Source organism: Sorex araneus, chromosome 3, assembly GCF_027595985.1.
Source record: "Sorex araneus isolate mSorAra2 chromosome 3, mSorAra2.pri, whole genome shotgun sequence".
Lineage (NCBI taxonomy): Eukaryota > Metazoa > Chordata > Mammalia > Eulipotyphla > Soricidae > Sorex > Sorex araneus.
Genome location: NC_073304.1, coordinates 190,738,536 through 190,761,584, shown reverse-complemented (window position 1 = coordinate 190,761,584; position 23,049 = coordinate 190,738,536). Strand labels below are relative to the sequence as shown.

At 47.2% G+C, this 23,049-nt stretch overlaps 1 protein-coding gene across 6 annotated transcripts in view; it reads left to right on the top strand.

Moving 5' to 3' along the window:
• The window catches only part of RAP1GAP2 (RAP1 GTPase activating protein 2), a 255,839-nt gene that overhangs the window by 169,611 nt on the left and 63,179 nt on the right, over window positions 1-23,049 (top strand). For all 6 annotated transcript variants that reach the window (XR_008629101.1, XM_055129987.1, XM_055129991.1 and 3 more), the window contains 5 exons: window positions 11,112-11,147; window positions 15,495-15,539; window positions 16,238-16,270; window positions 16,848-17,060; window positions 18,773-18,876. Coding sequence is in view for 5 of the 6 variants with exons in the window: in XM_055129987.1 (XP_054985962.1) it covers window positions 11,112-11,147; window positions 15,495-15,539; window positions 16,238-16,270; window positions 16,848-17,060; window positions 18,773-18,876 (431 nt within the window). In the remaining variant the exon portion in view is untranslated. The remainder of the gene's footprint in view (window positions 1-11,111; window positions 11,148-15,494; window positions 15,540-16,237; window positions 16,271-16,847; window positions 17,061-18,772; window positions 18,877-23,049) is intronic.

The window sequence follows — 23,049 nt, the reverse complement described above, 5'->3', positions numbered from 1 at the left end:
CAGTCGAGAGCAAGGCACATGGCAGGGACAGAGGCTGGAGGGCAACACTGACCTTCCTGCACTTGCACACCCCACATATCCCCACGGATGCCGCCTGCTTTCTTCTTTGCATCTGCTGTTTCATCACCGGGCTAGGGGGCTGGCCGCAGAGTGAGCAAGAAAGGACATCTGGAAGATTTCTCAAGACTAGCCTTGCCCTTCCTGTTCATTTCTGCTCCTGCCATCTCGGCCTCCTCCCACTTTCTTCTCCCCGGGACACACAGGGCCCTTCTTTCTCTCTTGGGAGATGGGGAGCACAGGGATTGAACCCAAATTCAACCCCGGGACCCAGACTGTGGTGTCCTTGGCTGAGTGCTGGCTCCGGGTGATTATTTCATGGCCGATTTGACTGGCTGTTTCAGCAGGGCCCATGGGGAAACGCTGGCCGCCACACTGATTTGGTGGCGATGGCTGTTGCTAATAATAAATTAGACAGCTGAGCGGATGTCACTCTTGATGAGGAGGCTGAATTACATTGCTCTGTAAAAATCCAGTGCCTGACTTCCTGAGAGGGGGATCCCCTTCTTAAGGAGGCTTGGGGCAGGGCCTCATTTTTCTTCCTGCCCTAAAGGGCCTTGGAGAGAATGCAGTGAGTCAGCGAGCATTTATTGAGTGCCTGTTGTGTGCTCGTGGCTGCATGAACTCATCTAGGGGAGTGTGGATGCGGGTGGAACCGAACAGTCAGAGCTGTTCTTCCAGGCTGACCTGACTCACGCTGTTCCTGGGTGAAAAAGGAGGCTCTCCCTTGGCCAAGGCTGGAACTGTCCCACTGGAAAGTTCTACAAGATACCCAGAGGTGGAGCAGCCAGCTCAAGCCAAGCCACTTGGACTGATTTCTGTCCCTGGGTACAGAACTTACACCCCGATTCTGTGTGCATCATGCAAGGCCACAACTGAGTCCTGCCGTCTCTGCCCCGTTGTCAGCCAAGGCCACGCACATCTTCATTCATGAAGCACAGCCCTGTTTTTCTTCTGAGCTGAGGATTGAATCTGGGTTGTAAGAACATGTTTTAGTAGAAAACACGGGCATGTTTTCTACGGCTGAGTCACATTCTCCAGCCCCCACATAGACCCATAACCTCTTACTGCTTTTGGAAAGATCTCTGAAGTCAAGGAAAGTGAAGTATCTGAAATCAGGCAAAGCAAAATATCCCAAAGCTACGAGGACCCTTATGTTTTCACATTACAGAACTGATGAAGTTAACCCTTTTTCTTCAGTTTTCATTTTGGCACCATGATTTACAATATTGTTCTACACCTGTCACCAGAATAACTTCCATTGTCTTGAGTTCACTCACCCCACCTAACTCAGTTCTCTACTCCCAGTATCAGGGCCTGCTACCACTGGCTATTAGCAGCACAGAAGCACAGACAGGGGTTATGGGAGAGCCTGGCAAGCTCCCCGTGGCATATTCATTGCCAAAACCAGTAACAATGATGGGTCTCATTCCCCTGACCCATCCTTCTGAACAGTGCCCCAATGCGAAGGATGAGTAGAGAGAGGCTTCTAAAATCTCAGGGCTAGGACGAATGGAGACATTACTGAGACTGTTTGAGAAGATGGACGATCAACAGGATGATGATGATGATGATGATGATGATGATGATGATGATGATGATGATGACGACGACGATTGGGTCCTCTGCCCAGAAGACCAAACTTGTTTCCCAAGTGAGCTTTTTGTTTTGTTTTTGGGCCATACCTGGTGATGCTCAGAGGCTACTTCTTGCTCTGCACTCAGGAACCACTCCTAGTACTCAGGGGACCATATGGGATGCCGGGGATTAAATCCTGGTTTGCTGTGTGCAAGGCAAGCACCCTCCTCACTGTGCTATCGCTCCAGCAGCCAAGTGTGCTTTCTCGTAGTTCCTTCCAGTAATTGCAGCTACTGAGTAGTTGGTCTGGGCCAGCCTGGCTGGCGACTTCTTGTTCACATCCTTCTTTTACCCTTGCGTTAGCCCTGAAGGGCAGAGGTAAATCGGTACAGTTTTCAGGTGAGGGGATGTAGAGACAGCAAGTGCCGTGCTTTATGCCACACAGCTGGGCAGTCGCAGAGATGCCCCTGCAGACCTGACTTTGACGGCTGGATTTACTCTTGCTTACGAATGAATTCCCCTTCCCTTGAGTGTGGGCTGGTCTTGGGTGCTCATTTTTAAAGTATAGGATAAAGGTGAACCCAGGTGTGCGGGACCCGGGGCTGAGATCTCCAAGCCTACTTGGATTGGGACTGAGCCTTCTTCATCCAGGCCCCCCATTTTCCAGTAGCTTGGAGGCCACACCCACAAACTGCCCCCAGTGCCGTGTAATCCCACCAATGGCCAACATCCAGAGACTATAAGACCAAGCTCCCGGGAGTGTGCAGCCATGAGACATCTAATAGTCTTGTTCTCCTTCCTGGAGAACCTGACAAGCTACCAACAGTCTATTGCCCGCACAGGAGAGCCTTGCAAGCTCCCCATGGCGTATTCATATCCCAAATACAGTAAAAGATACATACATACCTCTTGGAGAGCCTGGTAAGCTACCGAGAGTATCCGGCCTGCACGGCAGAGCCTGGCAAGCTACCCGTGACATATTCGATATGCCAAAAACAGTAACGATAAGTCTCATTCCCTTGACCCTGAAAGAGCCTCCAATCGTTGGGAAAGACGAGTGATGAGAGGCTGCTAAAATCTCGGGGCTGAGTGTAATAGAGATGTTACTGGTGCCTGCTTGAGTAAATTGATGAACAACGGGATGACAGTGATACAGTGATACAGGATGAAGGTAAGAGGCACTTGTGTGATTCAGAGATGAGGCCATAAAAGGTGCTCTAGCTTCCTTGGTGTTTTCTTTGTTGCTGCCTCCCTCTGGAAGCCCACCGCCATGTTTGAGGACCCTCAAGCAGTCTTGTTGGGGTGGCCCTAGGGTGAGGAGCTGAGGCTCCCAGCCAGCAGCCCCTAGGAAGCATTCTCAGAAGCAGAGCTCCAACCCAGTCACACCTTGAGATGATGCATTCCCAGCTGACGTCGTGCCTGTAAACACCTGAGAAAGCCTGGGTAAGAGCTGTACAACTGAGCCATAACTGAATTCTCCACCCATAGAAATTGTTTTGGGTTGCTTAGTGTTTCTTGCTACACCTAGCAGTGCTCAGGATTTACTTCTGGCTGTGGGCTCAGGGCACCACATGGAGTGCCAGGGATTGAACCTAGGTTGGCTGTTTCAAGGCACGCACCCTAACCACTATACTATCACTTGGACCTTGCATTGCTTAGTTTTGGGGTATTTGTTACATAATAATAGAGAACAAATATAGCAGCTCTCCCAGCAAGAACCACGGTTCTTGTGCCTTCCTGAACCATGGTTGCATTGGTCATCTATGGTATACCCTGGGGACAACTGTGTCATTAAAATGAATTAAAATGGAATATCTGGAAATGGTGCTAGCTGAGTGCTTTATTTAGTCCTTGCCTTGCAGGTGCCTAATCAGTTGGGGTTAACTGATTAACCAAAGACGTGTGTTATTTAAAACCATACAGGAAGTATTTTTTGATTGCCAGTTTATATCGCTGACAAAGTGAGATGGGTTTCGGGTTGGTTCAGGAGTGCCTGTTTGTAATACACAGAGCCAAGGTTAGACCTGAAAATGAATTGGCCTGAATCCTGGGGCTTTCTTTGGGCACTGAGGGCTGTGTACTTGTGTCCCTGAACACATCCTGTTATGAAGGTGGGGGTAGGGCCTGGGGCAGGAGTTGAAGGAAGCAAAGAAAGGAATGCCAAAATCTCCCCTTGCATGCTGAATCTTAGAAACACCCATCAGTGTAAGTGGTGGAAGATTCATTTATAGTTGTTGAAAGTGAAAAAATATATTGAAAAGGAAAATATTTATTCTTAACATATTACTCATTTGTGTATATCTTCCAGATATTTTTTCCTCTGGATAGGTATTATGTGTGTGAACACACATGTGGGCTGGAGCGATAGCACAGCGGGTAGGGCGTTTGCCTTGCACGCAGTCGGCCTGAGTTCAATTCCTCTGCCCCTCTCGGATAGCCCGGCAAGCTACCGAGAGTATCACGCCTGCACGGCAGAGCCTGGCAAGCTACCTGTGGTGTATTCAATATGCCAAAAACAGTAACAATTCTCACAATGAAATGTTACTGGTGCCCGCTCGAGCAAATCGATGGGCAACGGGGTGACTATGACTGTGACTGTGACTGTGAACACACATGCACTCATACACACGTATACATATATGTTTGTATATATATATACATATATAGATAGGTAACATTTTCTTAAATAAAACATTATCTTGATCTAAACTCTCTTTTGCTCACTTAGCAGTGAATCATGTGCAAGTATCACAGTTTCTCCTGTGGTATTTTATCTCATGACATTCTCTTATGCGCTGTTTACTCTTTTGTTTGGTTTATTTTTTAATTTTTGATTTTTTGGGGGCTTTTTATTTGAATTCACACCCAGTGATGCTCAGAGGTTACTCCTGGCTCTCCATTCAGGAATTCCTCCTGGCATTGCTCGGGGGAACCACATGGGAGTCAGGATAGAACCCGGGTTGGTCCTGTGCAAGGCGAACGCCCTCCCTGCTATACTATCACTTTGGCCCTGCACTATTTACTCTTGTTTCCACTTTTTTTTTGGGGGGGGCTCTACAAATGATATTAAGATGCATATCCTTGTGTCCTTTTACTGTTTCGTTGCCCAAATAATTAGCTTCATCCTTTGCCTCTTTCCTTTTGTTCCAGTACTGCCAGGCAAGCAGAGCCTGGCAAGCTACCCGTGGTGTATTTGATATGCCAAAAACAGTAACTATAGGTATCATTCCCCTGACCCTGAAAGAGCCTCCAGTTGTTGGGAAAGAGGAGTAAGGAGGGGTTGCTAAAATCTCAGGGCTGGAGGAATAGAGACATTACTGGTGCCCGCTTGACAGGATGACATTGATACAGTGATACAGTGATTTTGTGACACAACAGGAGTCACACACACTGTTGTGCTCTTCCTTTTAGTTGTGGTGCTTGCGGGGGTTGTGCTGCTTTGAGCTGCGTTGTGTGCGTGCTCACCAGCGGTTGCTGCCTGGCCATATTGCCTGCACATCGGTTTCTCAGTGGTGGTGCTTCTCGGGTTTTACCCACTTTGAGTTGCAGTGCTTGCTCACCTGTCTGAGGTGTTGCCAGAAACTGCGTTAGAGATTGCAGACAGGAGAGCTGCCAGTCACAAATAGCAGAACCATTGTGACCGTACTCAGTGCATGGGGGTTGAACCAGTGTCTTAAAGCTTGCAACACAGCAACTCTTAGCTACTGAACTATGCTTCTCACCCTCCAAATAATTGCTTCAGAGTCAATTTAGATGAGAGGGTTTATTAGACCAAATTATATTATTTTAGGACTTTGGGCCCATAGCACTGGAATGCCCTTCAGAAAGTTGGTTTCAGGTGCACACGTATTTGCAGTTTCTGTGTCCTTTACTCTCTACCTTTGCCAACAATGGTTTTTCTTTTTGTCCTTGGCCCATCAGATATTGGAATGACATTTTAATAACAAGGGAAGTTGGACAGTTTCCAAATGTTTATTGCCAGTTTGATAATTCCCCTTTAGCAAATTGTTTATTCAAGTTCTTGGTATTTTTTTTTTCTGTTTCCTTTGCAAGACTTATTTGGACTTTAATTGTGCAAGTAACGTAAGGGTATATAGGTTCATGAAGCAGGCCATGTATAAAGCAAGCCCCTTTCACACCTCTCATCTCACTGCTTAATATAAATATTGTTTGACAGTGTAAGGTATATGCTTCCATGTTCCTTAGTATTTATATACATACAAGTAGATAATTTAAGTTTTGATTTTATAAAAGTGGGGCAGCAGGGTTGCAGAGATAACTCAGTGGGCTAAATGCATGCTTTGCATTTTAAAGGCCTGGGTTTGATCTCAGGCATATGATTCCCTGACATATTGGTGGGTGCTGGGTGTCACCCAAAAATAAAAAAGCAAGCAAGCCCCCTCAAAACAAAACCCCAAAACAACAAAGAGAACAAATTTCTCTTTGTTCTCCTCTTTTATCCTTGATGTTTTAGAGAGCATCTTAGGTAAGCAACATGGATCTATTGCTTTCGTTTTGAACAGTTTATTGAGATGTAGTTCATATACCATAAACTCACTGATTTTAAAGCATACAGTTCAGTGAAATATAACAACTAACACATTTTTGGGGCCACACCTGGAGGTGCTCAAGGCTTACTCCTGGCTAAGCTCAAGGATCACTCCTGGTGGGACATGGGGACCAAATGGGATGCCAGGAATCGAATCTGGGTTGCCACGTGCAAGGCAGATACCCTGCCTGCTGTGCTAATTGTTCGCCTTCCCAGTGCCACAATTTTAGGGAATTTTCATTACCACAAAAAGAGACTGTCTGTTTTAGCTCTCTGTTCTCAACTCTGTCTTTAAGCAACTACAAATACACTTTCTGTCTATAAATTTGTCTGTTTGGGACATTTAATATAAGTGGAATCATATAATTAGTGTCTTGGGTGTGACATCTTTTAATCACTGTACACTTTTGGAGGGGTTGGTGGGGGTTGGGTCACATCCAGCTGTGCTCAGGGCTCACTTTGGCTCTGTGTTTAGGTGTCACTCCTGGTGTTGTTTGGGAGACAGAATGTGGTGCTGGGGATTATATCAAGGTCTGCTTCATGCAAGGCAAGCAGATGGTAGTTTACTTCCTATAACGTCTCTTCAGCCCGAATCAGCGGATCCTTTCATTATGTGTATCCTGTATGGCAGGATCTTTTGTTTCATTCTTTCACTCTTACAGCTGAATACAGTTCCATTGTATCCTGTGATTTATTTCTTACTGAGTTGATGAACATTTTCTACTTTATGCATTATAATTGCTGGACAAATTTCTGTGTGATCATGTTTTCATTTCTCTTAGGATACATGCCTCGGAGTGGAATTGCTGGGTCAATGCTTAACTTTTGAGGAACAGCCAAACTTTATATAGTGACTAGACCAATGTGCATAGGTTCTAATTTCTTCATATCCTTATCAATTCTTGCTCTTTGTTCTTTTGATTATAGTCCTCCTTATGGGTGTGAAGTGATCTGTCATTGGGGAATTGATTTGCATTTCTCAGCAACTAATGGCATTGAACATTTTGCATATACTAATTTTGCCTTTGTATAGTTTCTTTGGAAGAGTCTAAAGAAATCTTTTCCTAATTTTAAATAAATTATTTTTATATACTTTGGCCACACCTAGCAGTGCTCAGGGCTTAATCCTGACTGAAGTCTGGGGTCACTCCGGAGGTGCTAAGGGAACATCTGGGGTGTCATGAATTAAACCTGAGCTGGCTTTGTGCAAGACGAGTGCCCTGCCCACTCCTACCAGCTTTTTGGTCTGTTTTTAGGCAACACCTGTGGTCATGGCTTACTCCTGACTCTGAACTCAGGGATAAGAGATCAGTCCTGGCAGGGATTAGAGAACAGTGGAGTGCAGGGGATTGAACCCAGGTGGATGCGTGCAAGACAAGCACCTTACCCACTGTACAATCTCTCCGACCCCCCATATATTTTTAATCTTGAGCTCTAAGAATTTTTTATATTTTACATACAAATCCTTTCTTGCATATACAATTTGCAAAAAAAATTTTTTTTCCTATTTTGAAAAGTTTTTCACTTGATAGTATTCATTAAAAAAGTTTTACAAGGGCCAGAGCTATAGTACAGCGGGTAAGGCATTTGCCTTGCTTGTGGCCAACCTGGGTTTGATCCCCTACATCCCATATGGTCCCCAAAACACCGCCAGGAGTAATTCCTGAGTGCAGAGCCAGGAGTAACCCCTGAGCATCATCGGGTGTGATCCAAAAAAAAAAAAATTACATTCCGGTAAAGTCTTTTTTGTTGATTTTAAAATTTGGTTCCTTGTGCTTCTTGCATCTAATTTAAGCATTCATTGCCAAGTCCAAGGACAGATTCACTCTTACATTTTCCTGTAAGAGTTGTAGCTTTTACATTTAAGTTGCAGATCCATTTGCCATTAATTTTTGATTATGGTATGAGATAAGATTTTGACCTCATTCTTTTGCTCTTGGCTCTTCAGTTCTGTCAGCATAACACCTTGGAAAGATCCCATTGAATGGTCTTGGCACCCTTGTTGAAAATCGATCACCATAGATATATGGATCTATTTTTGGATTCTAAATTTAATTCCATTGATCTATGTCTATCTTTTTGTCAGTACTACATGAACGTAATTACTTTTGCTTTTTGCTTTGTAAAAAACTTTTTTTTGGGGAGGGTGCACACCACATATTGCTCAGGAGTTCTCCTGACTGAGGTCCTTGTGGTGCTGAGGAGCTCCCAGAGCTTCCTTTATGCAAAACATGCACTTAACCCTTTGAGCTCTCTTCCTCTAGTCCTATAAAAAAGTTTTGAGATTGAGAAACATGAGCCCTCCAACCATTTTTTTTTTTCCTTTTCAAGTATGTTTGGCTATTTTGAGCCCATTGAGTTTCCATGTTAATTTTAGAATCAGCTTTGCAATTTCTACAGAGAACTGAGCTTGGGTTTTGATAGAGATTGTGTTGAATCTGTAAATCAGCTTGGAGAGTGTAGCTATCTTAATCATCTTGACTCTTCCAAATATGATCATAGAATTTATTGCATTTATTTAGAATTTGACTGGAGCGATAGCACAGCGGGTAGGGCATTTGCCTCGCACGTGGCCAACCTGGGTTCGATTCCTCCGTCCCTCTCGGAGAGCCCAGCAAGCTACCGAGAGTATCCCTTCCGCACAGCTAAGCCTGGCAATCTACCTGGGGTGTATTCAGTATGCCCAAAACAGTAACAACAAGTCTCACAATGGAGACGTTACTGGTGCCTGCTCGAGCAAATTGATGAACAATAGGATGACAGTGCGACAGACAGTGCTATTTAGAATTTAGTTTCTTTCATAAATGTTTTGCATTTGGGGGGGAATAAATTTCATACTACTTTTGTTAAGTTTATGCCTAAATATGTTTTTCTTATCAATACTTTTGTAATTGGATTTGATTTCTCAGTTTTATTTTCAGATTATTTATTGATAGTGTTCAGGAATGCAGTTGGTTTTCTTACATGGCTCAATATCTTTTTTTGTTTTGGCTTCTTGGGTCACACCCAGCAATGCTCAGAGGTTATTCCTAGCTCTGACTCAGGAATCATTCTTGGCGGTGCTCAGGGGACCATATGGGATGCCGGGTATTGAACCCTGGTTGACTGTGTACAAGGCAAACACTCTACCTGCTGAACTATCACTCCGGACCCATGGCTCAATATCTTATAACCCTAATAAACTGACTTTATATTAGTTCTAGTAGTTTTTGAAGTGAATTTCTTAGGATTTTCTATATACAAGGTCATATCAACTGTGAATGAGAGAGTTTCATGTCTTTGGATGCCTTATGGGTTTTTTCCCCGCCCCCTGTTTAGTTGCTTTGGTGAGAACCTCCAGTACAATGTTAAATAGAAGTGGTCAGAGCTGATATCGTTGGCTGTTCCTTATTTTATAGATTAAGTATCCACTCTTTCATTATTCAGTATGACATACGAGCTGTGCATTTTTTATAATATCCTTTATCATGTTGAAGAATTTCCCTTTTATTCTTAGTTTCTGAATTTTTTTAGACCAGAGAGTTTTAGAGTTTGTCAAAAGTTTTTTTTTTTTTGGTGTGTATTGAGATGATACTGTGATTTTGTTTTTTTGTTCTATATACATTAATTGACTTTAAGATCTTCAACCAGCTTGTATTCCTTGAATAATTCCCACATAGTCATTATGTATAATTATTTTTGTATTCTTTTGGATTAGTTTGTTAGTGTTTTGAGAATTTATACATGTATATTAGTAAGATTTATTGGTTTGTAGTTTTCCATGTATTTATTTTATTGTTATATATTTTTTGTTTGTTTTGGTTTCTTGTCACAGCCAGTGATCCATGGGGACTGCTTCTGCCACGGTACTCAGGTACTCAGGGCTGCTCCTGGAAGTGCTGTGTGAACCATGTGGTGCTGGGGATAGGACCTGGGGCTCTTGCATGCAGACTGTGTGCTTCAGCCCTTTCAGCCACAGCACTGATCTATAATTTTCTCTTTGGGGTGGGGCCTTCTGGGTAGTGCTCAGGAGCCTGGGGGCCCTACCAGTGATTCTTGGCCAATCAGACCAATGGTGCCATGCAAGGGCTTGAGGGTGGATGGTCTGCTGCTCAGGTTCTGTGGTGCTGGGTATTACTTGGGTTACCCCAACAGTGCTCCTTAAGGGTCACCCCTGGTGGTACTTGGTGGCCTCTAGAGCTGCACCTAGTCATGTTGGGGCACTATATGGTGCCAGGGACTCAACTCGTGTTGGGAACATTCTACTCATGTGCCCTCACTGCTGTCCTATCTCCTAATCCATATAGTGTCTTACAATTTTTGGTGTCATTTTGGTGTCAGGGTAATATTTACCTCGCGGCATAAGTCAGGATGTGTTCCTTCTAATTTTGGAAGGCTTATGAGGAATTAATGTTAATTTGGTAGAATTCACAGATGAAGGAAGTCATCTGAACCGGCCTTTTTTTCATTGTGCCCACTTTCCTTTCCTTTTTGAACCATACCCTGCGGTGCTCAGGGTCTGCTCCTTGGCTCTGCACTCAGGAATCAGGAAATACTCCTGGCAGTAGTCTGAGGACCATATGGGATGCCAAGGATTGAACCGGGGTTGGCTATGTGCAAGGCAAGTGCCCTACCTGTTGTCCATCCCTGGAGGCTGAATCTTGGGGAACTTTGAGTTGTTTTGAGCACTCCCCTCGGGTTCCCTCTTAACAGAGGCCAAGGGACAGCTCTTCCCAGGGCCATTTGCCAGCTTAGTGCATTTAATTTTGTCTCTCGTGTTGAGTGTTGTTTGGTCCCCCAACCCTGCAAGATAAAATTGTTTTCTCTTAATGATTCAAGTGCGCATTGTCCGAGGGAGGACTGGCTACCGCTGCTGGTCCCTGGCTGATGCCTGTCTAGACTACCCCAACCTCCAGGCTGATGGTCCTCTCTCTCTTGTGTCTTTCAGTCGGCTGAATTCTTTGAGATGCTGGAGAAAATGCAGGTGAGTATCCCCAAAGTGGAGGAGCTGAGACCCGGTGGGATTGGGACAATGATCTTAAGGGACACGCTGCAGGCAGAACCCACTGGCGGTACTTGGGGACCTTGCAGGGAAGGGCAGAGAAGGAAGAACTCCTGGTTTCCACAGCCTGAACCACCTCTTAGCCCATTTCTCTGTGGAGCAGCACAGAGGGTGCCTGACCCCCTTGGCTGGAGAATGAGGAGGAGCTAAAACAGAGCTCCCACCCCACACACCCTCACCCCGCCCCACTCCCCTCAGCTGCACTGCAGAATGGATCAGCGGGCTTCAGAGGGTCTGTTGTTCTGGAATGGATTGGCAAGAAAATCTGAGAGCAAATCCTTTTTTAGGGATGTTGTCTTGTCACTGGGAGATAGACCTGAGTTCCAGGCCTGCGTGTAACACGTACTAGCTCAAGCTCCTTCTGTTTCCTAAGTTGCTCACTCCTCTTTCCATTGACTGCTTTCCTCTCACTGACACAGTGACGGTCTCTCCTCTTCCACCTCCCCCCAACAGTTCTGTGACCAGTGGGGTGTCCTTCAAGGCAGTGCTGACACAGCCTACTTTGGAGAGAGCGTCAGATCCCAGTGGTCACCCCGGAGCCTTCAGATGCCAGTTGTTTCCCTGGCATTGTCACCTGGGTGTCTGAATGAATGCTCAGTTACAGATTGGTACTATCCCCATCCCTGTTCTTGGGTTTGATTGATTCATTTACTAAGAGCCAATGTATTATTTATTGCTATTATTATTAGTTTTGGGCGGCCACACCTGACGAAGCTCAGAGCTGACTCGTAGATCAGGAATCACTCCTGGCGGTCCTCAGGGGACCTTGAGCAATGCTGGGTGGGGAGCTGGGGTCAACCACATGCAAGATAAGTGCTTCACCCCGGTACCAATTTATTATAAAAGGCTGTAAGTAATAGCCAGATGGAAGTGTTGCAAAGGGGTAGGTGTGTGGGAAGAACTTCATGCTCCTGATACTCACTCTCCCAGCACCCTCACGTGCTGGCTTGCAAGGCCTGGTTGATGAAATCTTTCAGTACTGGTGACTGACTCAATTCCAGCCCCTCTCCCTTTCCTGTACATCCGTTGGGTGGGGTGGGACCTAAAAGTTCCAGCCTTCTAATCTTGGTTGGTTCCCTTGGCAACCGCCTCCCCCATTCTTAGTGGCTGTCAAGAAGCCACTTCATTAACATAAGTATATGAAAAACAAGACAAGCCTTTTCACTTTTATGGCTCTGGAACCGGTTCAGGAACCGAGGACAAAAGGTGAAATACTGAACAGAAAAATGCTCCTAAGTGCTCCTGTTGCTCTTATCCCATAGGAAATTCCAAGGGTAATTTTAGGAGCTTTGTGGCAGGAGCTGAATGAAGACCAAATCTGTGTTTCTTATTATAAATCACAATATCACAGTCTCTATAAATAAATCAGAATAAAAATATCTACTAGCATGGTTGTTGGTTGAAATGAGATAATATATGTAAATTCTTGACTGCATAAGATCTGTCTTTAACGTGCATGCGGGGGTCCTTTGTAATTACCTGACATTCAAGTGAGGTCTCATAAATTAGAACCACTCACTTGGGAATATGGTTTAATTTATCCAGGTGGAACAGTGGGAAGAAGATGCAGATAATAGCACTGATATTTGAAGCACTTCTCTGGGCTCAAAAATTGACAGATGTTGTTTCTGCCTGACCAGGCAGGAAGTTAGCTTATTACTATTCTTCTTTCCATTGCACAGATGAGAAAACCGAGGCACAGATATTAAACAGAGCACTCAAGGTCTCACAGTGGTTTAGCCAGACATTCTGTTTTGGTTCTTTTGACTCCTGATAGATGCTGTAGGCTCAAGGATGGAAGCTTCTGGGAGTATGTTCTGGCAGCTTTGGAGGAGAGGCAAATACGGTGCCTCTGCAGAGCTGAAAGCTGGTGCAGAGCTGAAAGCTGGGTCTCCCCAAGGGGTGGGAAGGGGAGGGCTTGCTGGAGGGAAACATTTTATTAGTGGTTCTGTCATCATCACAGTAAGTAGCCTCTGTTTCCCACAGCATGTGAACTACCAACTAATTTCACATGCATTGCGGAAGCTTACAAGTTGCAGAAACGGAAGTGGTGGGAGAGACAGTGTATAATTACGTGCTCAGTTACATGGATGGAAAGGCTGGGATTTTCACCTCCAACCCTTGAATCCCAGCCCCTGGGAATCTGTCCTGAGGCTGCTGCTCACCTTGTCCTCACCCTGCCTTCTCTGATTGCTCCATCCACTGACTGGCATCTCCTGTTCTTTCTGCCTCCTTACTCTCCCTCAGTGGGGCTTCTCCATTCGACCACCTCATTTAACCCCACTTCTCCGATGTAGGTCACTCTGTTGCCTGGGGTTCCATTTCTCCTGGGCCTCTCTGGAGCAGCAGACTGGTGTTAATGCTGTCTTCACGTCCCTGACACCCAGGGCTGGTTTGCTGGTCCTGTCTCAGTGGAGACCTGCCCTGTGTTTAGGTCTTTACCACGTGTCCACGGGGTCACTGCCTCGCAGAGCCCATGGGCTCCAGCTCCCTTTATGTTTGAGGCACATGTGGGAGGCCAGTAGGCAGGAAGCGGGCGTTGTGACACGGCTGGATCCCATCATTGCGTGCAGGTCCGTCTCTTCTCATGCCATGGTTTTCTGCTGATGCGGTCTCATAACAGTCTGGTGCCCAGGGTACCTGGTTGGAACAAGCTGTAAACAGGAGCCAGGACTTCTGTCCCCCAGAGTCCGGATACTGAAGCAGGGTGCCATCCCCAAGAAGTAGGAGAAGTCAAGTGTACAAGCTTTCTGTCCATTTCGTCTGGGGTCAGATTCTAACCCTGACACTCTTTGGCTGAGTTTGCTTTGCCAAGTGGCTCCGCCTCTCTGTGCTGGAGATTCTTGTTGGGGTGCCAGATCGAGGAGGGGTCAAGGGAAATGACAGTACCTTTGTCAAGGAGGGCACAGGCTGGGGAGTGAGCCCAGCGCTGGGCGGTGGCTCTGCCCTGGGGGAGGGCTGGGGAGGAGCTTTGCTCTCCTGCCCAGGGGCTGTTCCCAGGTCGGGATGACTAATGCAGGACAAACAAAGCACACTCCTGACATCACCCCTCTCCCCTCCACCCACTTGGCCTCCCTGGGCCGGAGCTGTGGGACCACCCAGGTGACTTGCTTCCTGTGAGGGGAGAAGAGCACCTGTACCGTCCTCCCACGTCCTCCTGCAGGCTGACTCAGCGTGGAGAATTCTGGAGAAGCCCAAGTCGCATCATTGCCCGCAGTGAGCAGGAGCCCGAGGCTCCCCGGGCCGCAGGCAGTGCTCGTGCCCGGAGTAGACAGACACAGTTCACACCCAGCTCCTCTCCGTTGTGTGCAGTGAGCCAGCCCTCGGGGCTTCACTCTCCTAGGCCAAGCAAGGAGGCGTGCTCGCTAAGGGCGAGGGTCAAGCTGTTCTGTCGGGGTCAAGCTGTGGTGGCTTCGCAGGAGGCCGTGGGCTTTTCCATGTGTCTCCCTGTCTCATTTCCTCATTGGATTTACTCGGGCACTCTTGGGAACGCCAGGTACGCCCCTGCCACAACAGCCAGGCAAGTTAGAACTTGACTCGAGCACTGCTAGACAAGGCTTCGTGCCCCACAAGTGAATTTTCTAGACACCTGCTCATGAACCCCTCTCACCTGGATCTCGTCATGGGGTCTGGTCCTTGGGGGGGTACATCTGTGGGGCGAGAGAGTGGGTGTGAGGAACCTCATTTCACAGAGTCTTGGGGTCTCTAATAAGCTCAGTTTTGTTAGCCCCCCCCCCCTAGTAAGACAACTGTGGACGAGGACCCGGCAGAGGCCCTGACCTATCCCCTGAGGACCTCCCAGCAGGATGGAAGTCAAGTGGGATATGGTGGGGAGTTCAGAGTGCTGGTTGTGACACCCACTGATGCAATTTCCCATCTTACTTTCTGGCTCCTAAAGATTGGAGAAAGTTGAGCATCCCAATAGTTGATACCAATTCAAGTTATCACTCAGGATTAGTTACTTGTCCTGGGCTTAACATTTACCAACATTCAATCTTCATTTTAGAGTCAGTGCCATTATTGTTCCCATTTTACAGATGGGAATTTGAGTCCTGGTGATCTGGCTTGAGTTCACCCTCTAAAGCCCTGCTTCGAAGACTGAGGGGAATGGGCGTGCGATGGATGCGCAGGGGCCCAGCTTGCCGACTGTCGCTGTTGTTCTGACTAACCCCTGGTACTAACAGCTCCACTCACCTTCCAGAAACTCCGCTGTGTGGCCTCTTTTGTGACCTCTGCTTTCCCACGATCCTCTTTTCCTTGTTTCTGCAGGGGATCAAGCTCGAAGAGCAGAAGCCAGGACCCCAGAAGAATAAGGTGGGCTGGGTGGGCGAGGGGGTAGCCAGGGGGACTCAGAGAAGGGGCTGGGGTCCGCTCTACCCACACTAACTCTCAGTTCTCACCAAAGCCGTGTAAAGTGGCTGTGCTTGTGTTGCCTGGTGCTCCGTGAGCAGCCCCAGGTGGGAGGCTCGGGCGAGATCTCAGGCTGGCAGCTTGGCTTGGCTTCTCTGCGGCCATTTCTGTGAACAAACCATAGGTAGTTGGGAGTGTTGTGCTCCGTGCCCTGGACTCCACTGGACATCCGCTCAGCCTCAGGTTTCCTTTGTATGACTCTGGGTTACAGTTGGTCTCTTGGAGGAGACCCCCTTTGCCTCGAGAAGCACTGGGTGGGGGGGAGCAGGGGTTGTGTTGGCACAGCGGGCCAAGGTGAGCAGCTCGTGTCGCCAGGCTGTCAGATTCAGCTCCTTTCTGTACTGCATCTTTGCCCAGAAGGCTCACATGTCCAGGTTCTACCCAGCCGGAGAAGAGTCTAGAGAAATGGTAGCCCAGAGCTGCCTTTAGGTTCTTTCTGGTGCTCTTCCTGATCATGCACCCCCCCCACCCACCCACCCCAGCTCCAGGGCAGCCTGCCAGACTCCTGACACAGTCCTCGAAGCCCCTGGGGGATTTGGAAATAGAGTTCACACTTCGGGGCGCTGCTGAGACTAACGGTGGTGGTGTGGTTTGCCTTGCAGGATGACTATATCCCGTATCCCAGCATCGATGAGGTAGGAGCCTGCCCTGCCTGCAGCCTGCTCACTGATCTGCATTGGGATCTTGGGGTGGGGCTGGGGAGCTGATGGCGATGGTCCCTGCCCAGCATCATGTAGCATCAAAGCTGGGGTTGGGCCTTGAGGTCCTGAGGCCACTTCTTGGCTTTCCCTTTGCTATTGCCATTTGGCCCTGAATGAACAGGAGATTTCTTTTGCTTTTTGCTTTTTGGGTCACACCCAGTGATGCACAGGGGATACTCCTGACTCTGCACTCAGGAAATCGCTCCTGGTGGTGCTTGGGGGATCATATGGGATGCTGGGGATCGAACCCGGGTCGGCCGCGTGCAAGGCAAACGCCCTGCCCGCTGTGCTATCACTCCAGCCCGAACAAAGGCTTCCCTCTGGGGGCAACAGGGCTGGGGAAGCTGGAGATAGTTCGGAGCTTAGAGGAGAGCTTCCGGTTACTGCCTCTGCCCTATGATAGGAGGGACCCCTCTCTGGAGAGCTTCTGAGGGGGTGTGGAGGACACAGTGGGTGTCAACCTCACCAACTTCCCTAGATCACAAAGACAAGAGCCTCTCTTTGTTTCCAGGTGGTGGAGAAAGGCGGCCCATATCCCCTGATTGTCCTACCCCAGTTTGGCGGCTATTGGATCGAGGACCCGGAGACTGTGGGCACGCCGACCTCGCTGGGCAGCAGCATCTGTGAGGAAGAGGAGGAGGACGGCCTCAGCCCCAGCACCTTCGGCTACAAGCTTGAGTGCAAGGGCGAGGCCAGGGCCTACCGCAGGCACTTTCTTGGGAAGGTGAGCTGTGGGAGGGGGGTCCTTTCTCTTCTGTATCTCTTCCTCTCCTCTCTCCTCCCCTGTCCTGCCTCTGGCTATGCTGGGGAGTCTGATTGGCTGTGCTGGGGGCGGGGGTGGGGGGTGGGGGATGGGGTGTACGAGAAGCCAAACACCTGGGGGAGCTCAGGGAAGTGTGTCCCTGTAGTCATCTCGTCCCCTTCTGGGCAAACGCTGCAGCAGGTCACAGGTGGCATTTGAGTGGAAGGGGGGTGGGATGGAAAATCCTGCGGGTCTCCATTTCCATCTAAAATTATACAACTCTGCGGACCTGAGTGATAGGATAGTGGGCTGGGCGTTTGCCTTGCATGTGCCCACCCAGGTTTGATCCCTGGCATCCCTGAGTCAGCCTTGAGTTACCCCTGAGCACAGAGCCAGGGCTAAGCCCTGAGCATTGCTGGGTGTCCCTCCAGCTCCCCTCAAAAACCTAAAAAAACAAAACAAAAGTTTTGTAACTCGGGGTTGGAGCGATAGTTCCGCGGGTAGGGCGTTTGCCTTGCACGCAGCCGACCCGTGTTCGATTCCCAGCATCCCATATGGTCCCCTGAGCACCACCGGGAATAAATCTTGAGTGCAAAGCCAGGAGTAACCCCATGTGTATTGCTGGGTGTGACCCCAAAAACAAATAAACAAAAAAAAATTGTGCAGCTTTCTGTCCTTAGTCAAGCAGGTCCCTTGGGTGCTTTTACTGGCTTGTGTGCTCTGAGTACCTGATTGCTTAAAAGTGTGACAGAGGTACTTCTTTAAAGATATTCTGCCCTTCAGACTCTTCAGGCATGGCAGCTTTTGGAAGTCTCCGCCGACCCAGGGCAGCTTCGCAGTCCTACAGGGAGGAGTTGCATTGGGACCCTATCTTGGGAGAGTCCTTACAACACAGCTTCTGGTCACACTCACAAAGGGCAGGTCTTGGTGGGGTCTCAGCGCCTGGAGAAGAGCTCTGGTCCAGCACCCTCCGGTGGTAGTGCCAGGATCCCTTTTATCTTTAGTCCCAGAAATTACCGGAATCAAAGGCAAGAAGGTAGATGTGGTGTCTTCTGGAAAAGAATTTGAGCTTCAGGGCCGGAGAGATAGTTCAGCGGGTAGGGCAAGCTGCTGACCAGGCTTGATCCCTACTATGATACGCGGTCTTCTAAACCCTGCCCTGAGTGAGCCCTGGAGCACAGTCAGGAATAAGCCCTGAACACAGGCAGGTGTGACCCGAAGAGGGGAGGGGAAGAATTTGAGCTTCTTTCAAGGCAGACACGTAGTTGAGTTCTGAGTCTGTTGCTTACTGGTTGTGTGATATTACTGAAGACTCTGACTTGGGTGCCATAAGTCGTGTTAATTAGACCATATTCAAATGCGAGCCCCACTGCCGCATGCCATTCCAACATGTTAATCTCTCAGAACATCAGTTTACCCATCTGAGAAATGGGGATGGTTGGGAATATAGGAGACAGTGTTAAGCCCTTAGCCCAGAGCCTGAGGTCTGAGTAGGAACCTATCACCATGATCATCTCCCCCCTCTTTTCCTTTCTTTCCCCCATATCAGCTACAGTAGTAGTAGCCTTCTCTTTTCTGTTGCTGTGGGGTTTCTCACTCCTGATGAAGGCATTGTGTTTTTTTTTGGTGGTGGGGGAGGGGAGGCATGTCTGGGGGCTCCCTTCCTCCCACTAACAACTGACTTCTGTCTCCAGGACCATCTGAACTTTTACTGCACCGGCAGCAGTCTGGGGAACCTGCTTCTGTCCATTAAGTGCGAGGAAGTTGAGGGCATTGAGTACCTGCGCATCATTCTCAGGTGGGGAGGCCGTGCCCAGAAACTCCTGTCTCCCTGTCTCTGCATGTGCTGTGGGGGACAGGCCTGCTGCAGCCTTGGGGCTGAGCCAGAGCTGCCAGCAGAGAGTCCAGGTGTTGGTACCAGCTGGCGGGTGGTGGAACACCTAGTGAAGTCAAGTCCAAGGTCACCTCCACCAGACATCGCTGCCTGCCCTTCTCTCTCAGGGGGTACTGTGGCTCTGAGGTGCAGGGGAAGGAAGGGGGGGATGGCTCTTCCTGCTGACAGTGGCCAACCATCCAAGGAGAGAATTTGCCAGGACATCGCGCATGGTGAGGCTGCAGTTCGGACACAGAGATTGCTGGGATCTATGTGTGCTGGGTTCCCTGAGATGGAGTGAGGAGCGTGGCAGGGCCCTGACAAAGTCAGGGTACCTCTCTGGATTATGCTCTCCTGAAGGGTAGGGCTGGGGCTAGTTTCGATTTGGTTCCAGGATTTTATTAGTGATCTTTTTTTTGGTACTGGGGATTGAACTCAGGATGCTTAGTAGGTACAAAGCATATACTCGGCTGCTGAGTTGTCGCCTTGCCTCTCTCAGCTCATATACTTGTAAAGACTTCCTTTTACCGGGAGTTGTGATAGGTGCTAGGGATGCAGTGATAACTGAATCATGGTTCCAGTTCTCTGAAAGCTCACCAGATAGTGGGAGAGAAAACCAGGATTTTTTTTTCTTCATTAGTGAATCACCATGAGGTACAGTTACATACTTAAAAATTTTCATGTTTGTGTTTCAGTCATATATTGGTCGAGTACCCATCCCTCCACCAGTGCCCATTCTCCACCACCAATGATCCCAGGAGCCCTCCCACCACCCCCATCCTATTCCCCCCTCCCCCACCCTGCCTCTGTGGCAGGGCATTCTCCTTTGTCCTCTCTCTCCTTTTGGGTGTTGTGGTTTGTGATAGAGGTATTGAGTGGCCATCATGTTTGGTCTATAGTCAACTTTCGGCTCGTATCTCCCAACCCAAGCGGGTCCTCCCGACACCCTTTACTTGGGGTTCCCTTCTCTATCTGAGCTGCCTTTTCCCCCAGCATGTGAGGCCAGCTTCCAAGACGTAGGGCAAGCCTCCTGGACCTTATCCCTGCCATTCTTAGGTGTTAGTCTTCTATTCTGTTACTTTATATTCCACAGATGAGTGCAATCTTTCTATGTCTATCCCTCTCTTTTTGACTCATTTCACTTAACATGATACTCTCCGTGTTGATCCACTTATATGCAAATTTCATGACCTCATCTTTTTTTTTTTTCTTTTTTCTTTTTGGGTCACACCAGTGGTGCACAGGGGTTATTCCTGGATTTGCACTCAGGAATTACTCCTGATGGTGCTCAGGAGACCATATGGGATGCTGGGGATCGAACCTGGGACGGCAGCATGATGCAAGGCAAATGCCCTACCCGCTGTGCTATTGCTCCAGCCCCGATTTCATCTTTTTTAACAGCTGCATAGTAGTCCATTGTGTATATGTACCAAAACTTCTTTAACCAGTCATCTGTTCTTGGGCACTCGGTTTTTTCCAGATTTTGGCTATTGAAAACAGTGCAGCGATGAACATGTGAGTGCAGATGTCATTTTTACTATACTTTTTTGCCTCTCCAGGATATATTCCCAGAAGTAGTATTGCTGGGTCAAACGGGAGCTCATTTTCTAATTTTTTGAGAATTGTCCATACGGTTTTTCAACAGGGCTGAATCAGTTGGCATTCCCACCAGCAGTGAAGGAGAGTCCCTTTCTCCCCACATCCATGCCGACTCTAATTGCTTTTGGAAAACCAGGATATTTTAATGTGTTATAGGCATTCTTTTTGCCATATGCACAGGAATATGTAGTTTGTGTCTTATTAATGACTGTCCCTGGTGGGCCAATGGAGAAGCCAGGAAGGTCAAGTGTGAAGATCAAGTGCTAATGTTTACAGAGTGCTGTGAATTTGCCAAGCTCCCGTGCCATATTTGTTGAGTCTAATTGGAAAGGCCAGAAGGTATTTGGACAAGAGCAGTCACTTTATTTGATGCTCACATGTTGAGATAAATGTGGGAGAGAATAAATATCCCTGTGTGGAAGAGGCCGGTGGGTGGTACGAGAAGTTTTCAGCACCTTTCCAATCTAGGTTTGATTTTTATTAAGGAAGGGTTTTTCTTCATTGAGATTCACCTGGCTAGAAATCATATAAAATATCAAAATTATCAATTATCAAAATAATCATTGGGAGAGCCAGTTCTCTCAGTGAGTATGCTGGATCCTTAACTCTCAATAGGATTTTTAGTGAAGAACATCTGTACAGAAAATTACTTTCTTTCTTATAAAATTGATCATATTTAGATCAGAAATTCTGGGTGAAGATGGTCGTTTAATATAGAGACATAGCCCTCTTTTTACTAATTAAAGCAAAAGTTAAATCAGTACTGAATGCTACAGAAAGTTGTCAGGAATACAACATCCTTTGATGATTAAAAACTTTTTATTGATTATCTGTGGGGGCAGTTAGGATTATAGATCAGGTGGTATTGGGATTTGAATCCTAGTTCTCCATCCATTGGAAGCAGGGGAATATGTGCAATTGGAGATTTGGGGGAACTCATATTCTTTAGAAGTTGTAAAAGCCTTGGAACAATCAGGAATCTTTCTATAAGGAAGTATTTTTGTTGTTTTGGATCATCAACTTTGGAAATCACTGGCCTGGGGGACCCCAGGGAAAAATTCAAATGTGGCTTCCCAGGGCTGGGAATGTAGCTCAGGGGTAAAGTATTTGCCTTGCATGTGTGAGATCCCAAGTTTGAACTCCTCGCCACAAAATAAAAACCAACCAGTCAAACAAGATGAACATAAATGTGGCTCTCCCAAATAATACGCCAGTAAGTGACCAAAAGAAGCCACACAACATCTAGAAAATTGAATAATCACATCATAAATTTGGATTGAAGGCCAGATCAAGTTGAAGATCAGGCATGAAAAATGTGGTCGTATGGCTTAGTAGCTTTACCAGATGCAAAAAAGAAATTATCCAGAGATGTAATTCCCTTGCTGGCAGGTACCCTATCCAGCTCTTTTCTCATTCCCATCGGCTACTTGATTATGTAATTAATGTCACAGACAATCAGCTTTCCAGCCCAGAATCTGAGAAGAGTATTCTAATAGTTTCTCTGTGCCATGAAGATAGCCAAGAGGAACCTACTCACAGTTTGGAAACAGCAACCTGAGTAGATTGTTGTTGTTGTTGTTTTCTTTTAGGGCCACACCCAGCTGTGCTCAGGATTTACACCTGGCCCTGTGCTCAGGGATCACTGTTGGTGGGACTTGGGGGATCATATGGGATGCCTGGGATCGAACCCATGTGCTCGGCAAGGGCCCTACCTGCTGTACTGTCACTCTGGCTGAAACCTGAGTAGATTTTTACTTTTTTATGATAAATAAGGGAAAAGCCCTCACAGGTGACTGGAAGAAAAGGTTCTATGCCTAAGAAAGCAGAAAAGCACTGGAAGGTGGAGACTAACCAAGTTTTGAAAAGGATCTACTATAGAAAATCAAAATAGATATTTGATAACAAATATTTTTAGCAAGCTTCTAGAAAAAAGAATAACTTTAAGGAAGGAAAAATGAAGGAAACAATACAGATGAAAGGTTGGCGAAGTTAAGGAAATAATGTCACTGTCACTGTCATCCCGTAGCTCATCAATTTGTTCAAGTGGGCACCAGTAACGTCTCTCATTGAGAGACTTATTGTTACTGTTTTTGGCATATCCAGTATGCAAGGGTAGCTTGCCAGGCTCTGCCGTGTGGGCTCCATACTCTCAGTAGCTTGCCGGGCTGAGGAAATAATGTAAGAAAACTAAAATGGGAAAAACGAATTTTAATTGGTATTAGAAACAGTGAATAGAATTTATTTTGTGGAAAGCCCAGTTAGTAAATTGAGAACAAGTTCAGGGACCAGAGCAGTGAGCATATGCATTATATATGGGAGCCCTAGCTTCTGTCCCTAGGGACCGCATAGTCTCTGGAGCTTTGCTGGGAGCAACCCCTTAGCTCCAAGCTGGGAGTACCCCCTGAGCACTGTCAGCTGTGGTTCCCAAACACCTCCTTCCTAAATAAAGAGCAAACTTAGAAAAAAAAATTTAAAAAAGGAGCAAACTTAGGAAGTGAA